The following is a 13,694-nucleotide window of genomic DNA, read 5'->3' as shown; positions in this document are numbered from 1 at the left end:
CCCCTGATCTCCCCTTCCTTTCTTCCCAAGGGGAAGGAAGAGGCAAAGCAACACTGAACGCCTCAGAGGGAAAGGAAAAAGTTAATATTAATCGATGGGTTGAGGAAAATTGAAAGGTTTTCGAATGACCAGGGTGCAGCCCAACGTATAACGTGGCTGCTAGTGAACAAGGAAGGACACGGGTGGCACGCCCAGGCAGGGGTGACACACACACCGCGTTACACGGCCTGCCACCCCCGGCAGGACTACAGCCACCGGCTGCCCCCGCGCGCCGCAGCCGGAAGTCCCCGCTGGCGGCGGCCTCCGCTTCCCGCCGCGGCGGGCACGTGAGGGAGCCGCTCCCAAGATGGCGGACAACCTGCCGGCGGAGTTTGACGTGGTGGTGGTGGGCACCGGTACGGGCCGGGCGCGGCGGGGCCGGGCAGGGCAGGGGCAGGCGGGGGGTGCCCGGGGGAGGGGGAGCGCTCGGGGCCGGCCGCCCTCTTGCCGGGAACGGCGTCCTACTGGCCCGGGGGCAGGGGCTCCGTGCGCTGACAGCGGCTCTGAGGGGCTGAGCTCGGCGTTGCGGGGCGAAGTGGGCTATGTGCTATACTCTGTGCCGTGCCTTACTACACGAGGACTAAGTTCTCTAAAGTTTAACCTCTACGTTTGCCTACAAGTAACCCCCAAAGTCCCCTTTTTGGGTACTTCCCATTAAAGCGCGTTATTCAGTATCCAATAAACCGTAAGGTTGCATCACGGTGTGTCAGGCGTGGCTGCGACCTCTCTGAAGCTGCACACGCCTTGTGTGCGCTGTGCGAGATACCCTGGTGCAGCGCATGGTGATGGCCATCTTCAACGTCTCACCGAAACGGACCACAACGTTGTAACTACGGTCAAAATATAACATCAAAATAATTTTTAAAATCACAACTAAAGATTAAGGGATCTGCTCTGTGTACTTCTGTGGAGTGGTAGTCTTCATAATGAACCTGATGTTTTCCTGTATGTTCAGATTTGTGAATGTTTTGAGCGTAAGACAAGAATAGTAAAGAACAAATGGCTAAAACACGAAACTCAAAGGGTGAAATACAAAAAAATTGCCTATCTTCTGTGATTTAGGACATTGTTTTGGTGTTTATTGCCATGAAAAAGATATCTATGTAATGATGCAGGAATTTAAAGGAAACTCAGAGCTTCATAAGATCAACATCGGTGTTGGGTTTGTTAGGTATTCCAGCTACTGATGAAACCAGAAGGTGAATAGTAATAGGAGGAGAAGCTGCCTAGCTACTAAGCAAGCTAGTGAAGGTGTTGTATCTCTGAAAGGACTATAATTTACCAAAATAAGATTTCATCCTTCATCATTCCTATGGAAAAGTAAAAACCCGCTGCCACAGTTTTCTTCTGGAGACTTAATAATTTTAGTTCAAGGTAGAGCATAGTCCTGTTCGCTCTGGCAGCCCCGGTGCTGAGGGGCCGCACAGTGCAGGTGAGATGAGTGGCTCTGGCAGCAGCACCTGTGGCCGTGTGCTGGCTTTCATGTCCCCCGTTGTGGTTGTGTTGTGTGACACTGCGATAGTTGGCCGCTGCTGGGGCACGCAGCTGGCAGTAGCATGTTGTGGCGGTAGCGTCTTGTGGTAGCATGTCACACAGACAGGATCATGCGCTCCTAGCCCTGTGCTTATCAACGTTCACTTGAGCCAAAGTCACTTCTGGCTGAGCTTCGCGGCACCACATCAGCAGCACATCACTGCCCATCTTCCCTGCTGTGGGAATCCCTTGTCATATCAGAGCTTTGATGCTGGGGGAGAAAATTCTTTGAGCTCAATACTTCCTCAGAAAAGTTGCCGTATTTAGTGGTGCTGCTGAGGATTTGTGTTAGAGGATGCCTTTTTCAGATGTTTGCCCACTCATAGGAAGAGTACTGCTAGAACTAATTGGAAGATTTTCAGAATTGTACATTTCAGGAATTATTTTGACTTTTCTTTGCATTTCTTTTCATTGAAGACATTCGTAAATGATGACCAACAGTGCCAGTCTGTATTATTTGTATATTTAAATATACAAATATAATATATATATATAATATAAAAAATACATATTTGTCTGTATTAAATTGCCCATATGGGATGTGAGTCAAAGTAGAACTTTGATCTTCTAGGAACTGACTTATGAAGGAATAGCTTAAAGTCCTCAGCGCTCTCTTTTGGAATGCCATAGCCAGTGCTGAGCATACGCATGGATATTTAATTGTCACATTGTAATAACTGTAATGCTGGTGTTAAGTGCACAGTAGTAATTGCATTCTTTTCTGCATGCATGGCCTTTGTCTGGTTTTATAATTTGTTAACTTTAGTAATTAGATTGAGTGCTATTATTGGATTTGAATTTGTTTTTATTTCAGGGTCATTTAACTGTTTCCTTGGAGTGAAACCAGGAACCTCACACTGAATTTTTTTCATCAGTGGTGCATTTAATGCTTAGGTTCAATTACTTTATCAATATTTCTATGGTAAAAGCAAATTCACTTATTGAAGAGACTACTTTTCTTTAACTCAGAGAGAACATTGTATTGTACAGCCAACTGTAGAACAAGCTGGATGTGTAGTACAGAAATACCCTGGTGAGGTCAGCAGCAAAAGTTTCATTCCTATGGTGGAACTTATATCCATGGTTCTTATGAAAATTAGATTACCATATGGTATAAACTGGTGGGTACATATCTTGAGGTTTTCTGTGACAGCACAACATGAGAATTAAAGCTATTATGACATTCTTTTGTTCTGCCTTTGTAGGGTTCTGCCTTTGTTCTTTTTTGTAGGGTTGAAATTCTATTTTACTTCATTTTATTTTATTTTTTCCCCTCCTTAAGGCTCTCATATCCCTATTTCCCTATTCCTGATTATATGATTATAGTATTCTGCTCAAGCTATCCAGTAACCAAATAGAAATGGCTTCGCTGGGTGATTTTCTGCCAAAGCAGATGTAGCATCATCAATCCTCAAAGTAGTTCTAGTATTTTGGAAAATTATATTCAGTGATTTTTATTTATCTTAAGGTCTGTAATATCTTGTTTTGAACAGCTGATGTTGGAAATGCTTGCTTGAGGACTTCAGGCTGGGCAGTAATCATGTTCCTTATTGCCAGCCCTTTGTGGGGCCAGCTTTCAAATTAGAGCAGGCATTTTAAGGGTACATCTCAGTGGAGGGAATGTTACGAGTTACTTTGATAAGTATGTTAAAAAAAACCACATCCATTTGAGAGAATGACACAGACCTAGGAGTTAGTGGCAGGGTTTTTGTATTTAAGCAATTGTCAAAAAGGAAAACTCATAGGCAGAACATTGAGCACTGTCGAAGTCATGGCAGAAATCACTATAAATGCTGAGATTTGCAATGTGGCTGTTGCAAACATCCATAACTGAAATATTTATTTAAATGGTATGGATGAGGATGCAGGGTCACCCTTACCTTTGAATTTCTTCAGTTGATTGGATTACATTGTCGTAACTTCTTAAACTTGTCGCTGATCCCACAGGAGACCTGTATTAACAGCTGCTGCAGTTATAAAATAAAAGGTAGTACTCTTTAAGAGGCAGCCGTATTCACAGGTTTGCCAGTAATTCTATTTTTTTTTTTTTCTAAAAAGGAGTTATTCTTTATAAAAGCAGTCACAGTAAATTTTCTAGTTCTATGCAATTTTCTTTCCATTCTGGTTTTCAGTGGTTATAAATAACACATGAAATGACTTTCAAGGTAGAAAGCAGGAATCCATTTTGAAATATTCTATAAAATAAAGAGTGATTTATGGTTTCATATGATTTTGGCTGAAAGCACTCGGGCTTTGCCAGGTCATCAGAGTCCTGTCAGGAGAATCTATTATTTATTGTTCGATACGCTGGGAGTGGTGTAAGTACTTTATGTTTATCTTATGTAAATATAGTGTTAGGAAAAATCACTTCCAGATACTAAGACAATTTCAAAAAATACATCATGAAAAACTAACCTAAATACTATAATGGGAGTGATGAGGTTAGCATAGGAGAATGGTTTTTTAAAAAAATAAATTTTTGAAAAGTGAATTATTCCTAATGCTCTTATGGATGCAGGGTGGTTTTAGGATGTGACCAAAATGTTTTCTAACAGGTTCTGGGTTGATATTTTGGTTACTTTACCTTATATATGCACACAGTCTGTATTTCACATCAGCACCTTAGAGTTGTACAATAGAAACTAAAAGGAAAGCCAGCTGAAGGTGGATGTTTTTAATGCCCGTGGTCATAGTGGACTTAAACAGTGGCACAGGTTTGTAATATTAATGTTTCTGAGGAGGAAATAGGCCCGTTTTATTATGATTGTTTGCAAATAAGTCATTACCTGTCCGTGTAAGTGTCAAACAAAATGAACACTGGCATAGCATTCTCCTTTCCACTTTTTTTTTTTCTTTAAACATACCTTTATCTTCTTACCAACTTTTTTTTAATCTGGCTAATTCTTTTATTTTTTATTTTTTTTCTGGCACGCTTGCAATTCTGAATGTTCTTGTAGAGCAGAGCTGCCATGACAGCCTTCTTAGAGGCTTGGACTCCCACTGAGATCTCAGATGGGAGTCTTTCCCAGATACTGTGAAATGTCCCTTGCTGCTCTGGTGAGAAAATTATTTTGTGAATCTTTTACTGTCCTTTTCAGTCTGTAACTTTTCCAGATTTTTCAGATTATATTGCTGATCTTGAAAAAGTAAGAATCAGGAGTAATCAAAAAGAATCGGAAGTAATCGAGAACAATTTTTTCTGTCTCCAATTACAAATGTCATTCTCCTGGTTAAATTATCAGCATGTGACTCTTCTCCAGTCCTTTTCCAAGAACTTAGGTATTTCAGGTTACTGGTGCACTGGGGTTGCCGTAAAACCAACCAAAGCATTTTGTAATAGTCTTTGTTGGTACACAGATAATTAGATGGAATTGCTAATTTAGGAAAATAAACTTTTCACTTTTCAAGTTGCCTTTTATGAAATGTTTAAAAATGTCAGTATATGGAGCAAGGAGAGTAGGCTTTCTTCCTGCAGGGAGGTAGAAAAAGAAGTGAAAGATTAAGGTATTAGAAGACTAGGATAAAAATAGAAGTTTTAACATGTGTCTTACTATGCTCATCTTTTAATGTATGTGCTTTGCTCTTTTTATATGTATATTTTTAATCCACTGCTTTTGGCTGTAGACTAAAGATTAGACTCAGCTGTAGTGTCTGCTATAAAATCTACTTACAATTTAATACAACTTTATTTTTTTCTAAGACACAAGTCTTCTGGGTTTCATCTGTGTTCTTTGACACTGCCCCTCGCAGCGTCCTCCTGGCCAAACGTCCAGCTGGGAGATGAGCAGGCTCACGGCACGCTGGGCAATGAGCAGGAGGGCTCCGAGGGGTGCAGTGGATGGTATATCTGGCCAGCAGCTGGGTGCCAGCTGTGTTTGCCCAGGCTCGGTCCTAGGGCCAGTCCCGCCTAACACATCTATCAGTGATCTGAGGGCAGGAGTGGAGCACATCCTCAGCACGTTTGCTGTTCCCAGGAGGTGCTGTTGTTGGGTTCAGGGATCTTGGTAGGCTCCTTCCGACTGAACTGTTCTAATTCTTTCTTAATAGATTTGGTTTAAGGGGAGTATGTATATATCCTGATGTGCTTATCTATATCATAATTGCTTATATCAAAGTACACGGATTTGATACTTCTTCAAAAATTATCCTTCTATGGGAAGTAAACCTCTAATTGTGAAAAACAAAGCTGCTGTTCCGTTCAAGTAAAGTTTGTCACCTTGCAGTAATCTGTTTTCACCTGTAGTTCAAAAATTGGTCTGCCAAATGGCATAGTAGTTTTTTAATCTATTACCTTGATTATGTTTCTTAGACATCCCATGATATAGTGTAGAATAAGAAACTTTTTACTTGAGGCTCCTTACTTGACCAGTTATCATTGCTTATTTGTCTTAGTGGGCTGGCATTTCTGTGACATCACTGTATGCTGTGATGAAAAAACATTTTCCAATGTTATTCTGCAATATGGACATACAGTATAATTAATCAAAACTCTTACTAATTTCAATTAGCTAGCTTTAACTTTAAAAAATGTTACATGCAGTAAGTAGCTTAACTTCGTTTGCCAAAAAATGTAAAAGTTCCATTTACAACATTGCATGAAAATTCAGTGAGCTTCTTCACGATCAGCTGCTCATCTCTTAGAAGTTCACATACAAACAGAATTTATTGCAGTTGGTCAACTGTCTGACTCCAGAAGATTGTTTTGAAATTGTCTCTGTCCCAGCATTTTGAATATATTTCCCTTCAACGTTTGATATTATGAAAAAGCCACTTGTGATTTATTTAGTAGATACAGTGAAGCAAATTAAACATTTAAACCTTTTCAAAAGGAAGCTTGTGTAATTCTGTAAAAGCTTACCAGCTGGATGACTAGAGAAAAGCTTTCAATAAAAAACTCCGGAACTGAGATGCTTCCACGTATATGCAGCTGTTCAGTTTATAAACTGCTTGGGGCATTGAATTTATCCATGTAAAGTCACTTGAAGACACAGTGCTTCTCTGCAGTGTTACGTAGAGCTGCTAATCCTAAGAGACGAATGCGTAATCCTGAAAATTAGGGTTTGATTACACAGAGGTGAATTATTACTTCCAGTTTATTTTGTAGCGTTTTTAAAGTCAACTGGCTCTTAAAACTGAAGAAATAAGCTTTCTAGTTCAGCAGTCATTTCTACTTTTCATGTTGCTGTGTCAAACTCAAAAATAGAATTGATATCATAACTGTATGTGTAGCTAGTTCTGTATTCACTTACAAAACATATTCATGAAAATGAAAGTATAGCTGAGTTTGTTCGATACAAAGGTCCAAAAACTTGTAATAGAGACTATCTTGATCAGAGGTTGCTGGAATCAAGCCGATGTAGGCTTCAAGGTCAGCTTGCAGCAGCCACATCTGTAAGATTTATTGAGATTAATCTGCCTCTGAGGTATCCAAGAAGGTTATACTCGACATCATGGTTAGACAGGCCACAGTGAAAGCTAGTGCTGTGAAAAGTGGACTTTATTCTTCATCATAAGCTTGTCATGAACCTAGTGCTTATACTGTCTGCTTTCTGGATTACTTTATTCTGGTGCTGCAACTGCTTCTGACAGAGTCCTGCAATCTCTTCCAGCAGTTTTCAGCGCATCATGCAAATACGTGGAGTACCAGAAAAATTTGTAGGACCAACTTCAGTTTATGCGTGCTGAAGTGAGCTGTGTTACTGTGCTTGTTAGTTAATCAGAGCCAGCTTCTTACAGTTCTGGCTGCTTGCATTTTTTTTCCCAGTGTCCTTCCAACAAGATTGAAGAAGTCCAGGCACAGAAGGGCAAGTACATAGTCAGCAGTCAGCTCAGACCAATGCAAGAAAGGCTTAGAAGTTGCTGTGGTTTGATTTTGCATTTGGATTTCAGTGAGGCAGCGTCACTGACCCATGTGAATGTATCGCCGTCTGGATAGGTGTTGAGATGTGCCTATGGAGTTCTACCTGTCAGAACACACTAGTGACACACAGGTCACTGATGAGTAAAATCCCTCATTTTTTACCTTTTTTTTTTTTTTTTTTTTTTTTTTTTTTTTTATCTGTCTGCAGATGTAATGTCTTGCTTTAGGGAAATCTTAAAACATTGCTTCCTTGAGAAGCTGGAGAGGCTAACTTCCCTAGTGCTGGAGCTGAGAAATGGGGGTGAGTAAGTGGGAAGAGAAGGCAATGAGATTAAGGAGTGATGATCTAGATTTCAACTGGTACTAAGCAGTTGTCCTTCAGGAAGGAAAACTCTGTTTTTCCTGGTGAGAAAAATGCAGCACAGGACTGTTTAACAAATATTAAACGAGTCACAGGACTGTATGCAAATATTTCAAGTGTAATCATTCTAAAATATGAAACGGCCAGGAAGCACAGAATGAATGTCTTTATGCATCTTGATAACAAGCACTGCTATTTCTGTATTGATTCTGCCTAAAATACGAAGGACTTCTGAGTCAGCATATTAAATTTATACTCTAACGAATCGTGTGGACTCCTTATTCCTCCAGATAAGTCCCTCTTACGCTGCCAGATGTTTATGTATCAAATACTGAGGTCTGGATCTGTTGCTGCTTGCTTGTCATTGGATCATGCAATTACTCTTCAGACTTCTTGTTTCATGCTAATACCACCAGAAAGCTAAAAATTACTGGGTTTTGGAACCTTATTTGAGAAAGTATTGTCTTGTAGTAGCCCTTTTAATTTCAGATAAAATAAAATGAAATGTGTGCTGTGTTTCACAGTAACTAATACACCTAGTAGCTTAGTAGTAAAGTACTGGTTACTATTAATTATACCAGAGGGCAGATTTCTCTGACCCAGTAATTTGATTACTGATTTGATTGCAGTGCATTTTTTTTTTTTTTTAATCTAAAAGGAAATGTAGGTTCTTGTTTAGATCTTGCTGGGTTTTGATGAAAGTTGTTGGATCCAAATCATTACTCAGCTATCTGTTCAAAAATATAAGGCATCAGGTTTTAACACCATGTCCTTCATCCCTTAAGCAAGGAAAACCAGAAGCTGACTGTTCCCCAAGAGGGATGAATGACAGAAAGTGTCAAAAGTAGTCTTCTATGAGGAAAACCAGCTTAGGGATACCCAGCATTATTTACTCACTAGGCATAAGTGAAACTTGAGAATCATTGCTAGGGGTGTAGTCTTTTTCCTGCAGTCACTTGAATCTTGTAGTAAATTGTTACATTAAGACCAAGCTGGGAACAATAAATTTGGAGTTTGCTCTGCCCTATAGCTTGGGTATTTCAAAATTTGAATGTAATTCAGCTTAAAGTTCTTGGAGAATCAAAGTTCAGAACAATAAACCATTTCCACATGAGAACAGTTCTTTTTCTGTTACTGAATAATCTGAACGGAGCCTATTTTGCTCAGCCATGTGAGCATCCTGTTGGAGACAGTGCGGCTTCATGTGCTGTAAAGAAACAAATCTCTGCCATTTCTCTGAGGAGGCTTTCCCAAGAGTAGTTATTTTTTCTTAAGTAGAGAGGGACTGTGTGTAACTGTGCTATAATGGGCTGTTTACCGGAGCTGCCTTTCTGGGAAAGAGCTTTTGTGAAGTAACCATCATAAAGCCCTGGCCGCGTGTAGCAGGAACTTACGTTTGACAGAGCTCTCTGATTTCCGTGGAGCTTTATTTCTCTTTGAGAATAGGATTCAGAAACTGGTGCCCAAGGCACAGTCTGAACTTATTTGGTTTACGGAGGTTTTGTCACTTAAGAATAAATGGTGTCTTGCTCCATCACATTGTTCTAAGAGCCTCTCCAAAAGCTGAAATGCATGGGCTTTGCTTTTCCTATACTTTCTCATTCTGTTGCCAGTGGGTACTCAGGAGGCCCCAGTATCTTAGAAGCAAAGTGTTGGTGAAGAAAATTGATGCCAGCTTTCAAGAGCGAGGAAGCTAATTCAGGGAACAATTTCATCCAAGGTTAATGGAAGAACAGACCTCCAACACAGTATCAATTGGATCAAGCTTAAAGCAATCAGTTATGCCCTAGTAGCTATAACTCCAGTCCTGGTCAGCCAGGCAGCACTTGGTGATGTTTTACAACACTTTCTTAGTGGCTTTTATCAATAAGGAAGGGGAAACAAGTTTTTCAGTTCCATTGAGTAATAATCTCTGTGCCCAAATGAGGGGAGGAAAACCTTCTCAGAAGCTACAAACAAAACACTAGCAGTGGATTCTGTTCCAGGTAGTTAATAGATGGAGAGAAATGAAACGTGATATATATGTATGTAGAAATGCTTCTGGAGGGCAGCTGAATGTAGAGGTGCTTTTCCAAGATGGCTTTGTGCATGTCACAAGACGGCTTGTGACAGTCCTGAAGCATGTGCTACAGTTAAATGTTTTCTTCTTGTCTGTTTGTTCAGAATAGTCTGTATATTGAATTCTTAATTTAAAAAACTCATTTTTGGAGTCTTTATCAAGGCATTTCATAGGTCTCTGCAATTACTGATGTAGGTTCTCTTCACCCAAAAGTCAGGTAGGCTTATTGTTCATACTCCTCTCAGAAATGACATGTGCAGTTTAAGTAGAGCATAGCAGAAGCACCTTGTGCCATACAGGTTATATTGGGAGTAGCTTGTAATGCTGGAAGTGTCTTCAGTTCCATGGTGAGCCTGTATATTTAGGGTTTGTAAAGTGAATCTGTGCTGTCAAAGGATGACGTGTTGTAAATACAAGATACAGGTAATAAACTGAACGTGCTGATTTTGGCATCTTGGTGTTGCGTTATAATTATAGCCATTTTCCTGGTAACTTTGTCTTGCCAGTCTTAAACCTCCTTCTTGGTATTGGTGCAAGCATTGGTACTTCTGCACAGAACGCCGTCACGGCACAGGTCTTTACTTCACATGGCAGGAGGGCCAGGAGTGGCCAAAGATCAGGGGTAGGGACGTGAACCTTTTCATTTGCATGGTTGTGATTGCCTCAGCTAGCTTAAAATGTTTGTGAAACTATGATCTCGTCTATCTAAATCCTGGTAGATGTTTTCCAGACCGCTTTTCAGGTTCTAGAATTAATAAAGAGTGGCTCAACCATTTACAATGGTTTAAACCTGCCTGTGAGTGTGTTAAATATGTACATTGCACTTCAGTCTAACAGCTTCTTACTCCATAGAGCACTAAGAATAGTCCGTTAACATACTTAATTGTGTATTTTAAATGAATAGTCAGATTGGCAGCGTGCTGACCATTCATTCTTTGGTGAAGGCACTAGTCTTTTTTCTGGAGAGAGAGACGACTGCAGGCCTGAAATTCTCATCAAGATGTTGTTCGGCACGCAGCTAGCCGAAGTTGTGTGTGCCCCGCCACACCGGCTGTTCCCACTTGCTTTTGTGCCTCGCATCATTGTACTAGTACAGCTGCTTCAGGGCTGCCCTGTAAATCAGATCATTTCTTCCACTTATTTTTAATCTCATTCCCTTAATTGAATACGTACCGTAAGTGTCTCCTAATACTAATCCTGCAGAATGTTAATCGCTTTTACTGAATTACCTGTTTAAACAGCCAATAGGTCATTTAAAAAGAGGTTTTAGATAGGGAGCTATACTTCTGCTTTGAATCTAGTTATAAGTCCAAGTTACCTAACTGCATCTAAATATCTAGTGAAGGGGAATAGAAGTTAGAAAACAGTCTACTTTATTTACTAAATGTCCAGTGTAACCACCCACACCATGTCATTCCAGGTGGGCATTGCTAGTGGAAAAATATCATTAGACATTTTCTTTATTTTGCTACTTTTCTAAATATAGTGAAAACAGATTTTCTAGAGCGTAACTGTGTGACACGGGGCACTTTGATAGAGGTAGCACTTCAAGGATGTCCATCTGACATTCACCCTGTCCCTAACATTACCCCTTTGAAATGTGAAGTGAAAGGAAGCCTGCGCTGTCAGTTGAGCTTTTCTGTTTACACACAAGTCTTGGTCTGCATGCAGAATTTTGGGTGTGCTCCTTGGCACTCTCTTATGGAGCAAACCAATCAGTTCCATCTCAGACAAAGTGCAAGTATAATTCCGAGACCTGTTCACACTAGGTATGTTTGCCAGCAGGCAGTACAGAGGAGAAAGCACCATGCAGGACATCAGCTACCTTTAAACAGTTGTTTAATGCCTTCATAGCTGTTTTATACCCTCACACCCTCCAGTGGGGAACAAACCAGGGCGTGCAACATCTAACATAAGCTTAGTAATTTAAAAACACTATTTCAACGGGTTATGACACAGTCATAGCATTGTCAGGCACTTCGAAGTGAACAAAAGTACACAAAATGCCCTCAGATAATACAAGTCTGTATCAGAGGGGACACGATTACAGAGCATCCCATTAAAATTTAGGTATCATTATGCAGGCAGGTTCTCAATCTGCTTATGGCAACAAGATATCTAGAGATGAAATTGGTAACAAGCTTTAACTCTGAGGCTGTAGTGTTTGTAAGTGCTATGTGCCTACTATTATGAAAAATAAAAAGTAAAAATAAAAATTTGCATTCAGTAGGGTGTTAATAGGAAGATGTTAATGAACACAAAAGTGTTCATTATTTTAGTTGCATAAGAGTATTAAAAAAATTCAGTGACTCACTGAATTATTTTTGAATTGCCTGTTGATGACTAATTTATACTTTTATTTCATTTTTTAATGTATCTTAACATACTAAGATCTAAAAATTGCATGTGTCATTTCAGGTTTGCCTGAGTCTATTATTGCAGCAGCATGTGCCAGAAGTGGCCAGAGAGTTCTTCATGTTGATTCGTAAGTTACTCCAATACTTTTCCTTTATAAGAGTTACACGGGTTAGAAGTGTAACTGTGTCTAGGTCAGCATGTCCTTCAGGACTTGTGTTTTGTGTTCACCTGGTGTTAAAATTATTAAAAAATAAAATAATAATGTTAAACAATTTTCTGCACTTCAGATAAGCTGTGGTAAATATTTGTGCATGTGAGCAAAGTGGATAATCTGGTACAGTTTCACCTGAATTGGAAAAAAATCTTACATGTTTAACTGTAAAATCGTAACTCTATTAATAATCAGTAAAAGCCTGTTACTTCTTCTCTAGCAGGTTCCTGCTGCATTTCAGCAGAGAGAGTGACAGGTAGTTTTGAGGTGGTGGTAGCAGCAAGACTCCTCTGAGCTCAGATGCTCTCATTGTTAGTTGTTTGCCAAAAATGACGACAAGGTTGTCATAGTTTTCATTTTTACTTCATTCTTGACTTCTTGCCTTTCCACTAAACTTCTGTAATATGCACCTGGGTACCCAGCATCCAGGTTTAGAGACTTTTCCCATGAATGGTATACATGTTTTCAGTTTTCCTTGTGCTTCACACCAAGAGCTTCACTTCATTTTCTCTAAACTGTATTGGTTCAAGATTAAACTTCTGTAATCTCTTTTGCCTACAGCCCTTGAAAGGACCTCAGAATTTATTGTACGTTTTTTTCTGATTTCAACTCATACATAAGCTCAAAATTTGTGAGGTTAGCTCACTATACTCATTGCATAAAATGCCATTTGCAATTGCTCACTTGGCTGATAACCTGTCCACAGTCTCTGGCTTCCTGTCTAGGACTGGAGTGAGGACAGGTGATGCACTTCAGAGCCAGTAGTTTTTACCCAAAGGAAGGAGTTTGGGTTAAGAGCTCAGCATAATGAGTCTACAGGGTCCCTGGACTAAACTGTAAAGAAAAAAGTTATGAAATGGGCTGGTATTTTACATCACAATGGGATAATGCACAGCGAGGCAGTGATTGCTGCCCTATATTGCTGCTCCATATTTAATGTAATTAATGATTCAGTTGAAAGAAAGCTCTCAGGAGTCTAATAATTTTAAAGAAAATAAGCATCTACCTCATAGCTCTTGGTTTTTCTCGCATTTCACTGTTCTGCCATAATAACTTAAACATGTTCATTTACATTCACACGTGTTCTTATTTTTATGATGGGAGTGAAGGCTTCCTTTCTCCTGTGAAGTTATCATCCAACTCTTACGCAGGCCATGAGCTTTTTGGGTTGGAAGAAAGTGTTCTTAACAAAGGTGGTTTTCTCTTATAGCAGTAGTTGCTACTGTAGTTAGTGCATCTGCTCAACTAATGATGGTCAAGAATCCACATCTTG

General features: G+C 39.8%; 1 protein-coding gene across 1 annotated transcript in view; it reads left to right on the top strand.

The window, feature by feature from the left end:
* The first annotated feature begins 273 nt into the window (after positions 1 to 273).
* CHM (CHM Rab escort protein) overlaps positions 274 to 13,694 on the top strand; it is a 61,087-nt gene continuing 47,666 nt past the window's right edge. Inside the window, exons 1-2 of the mRNA XM_035324830.1 lie at positions 274 to 395; positions 12,271 to 12,337. Of these exons, the coding sequence (XP_035180721.1) occupies positions 347 to 395; positions 12,271 to 12,337 (116 nt within the window). The 5' untranslated portion in view covers positions 274 to 346. The remainder of the gene's footprint in view (positions 396 to 12,270; positions 12,338 to 13,694) is intronic.

Source organism: Oxyura jamaicensis, chromosome 4 (assembly GCF_011077185.1).
Source record: "Oxyura jamaicensis isolate SHBP4307 breed ruddy duck chromosome 4, BPBGC_Ojam_1.0, whole genome shotgun sequence".
In the NCBI taxonomy this organism is placed as follows: Eukaryota; Metazoa; Chordata; class Aves; order Anseriformes; family Anatidae; genus Oxyura; species Oxyura jamaicensis.
This window is presented reverse-complemented; position numbering and strand designations above follow the sequence as displayed.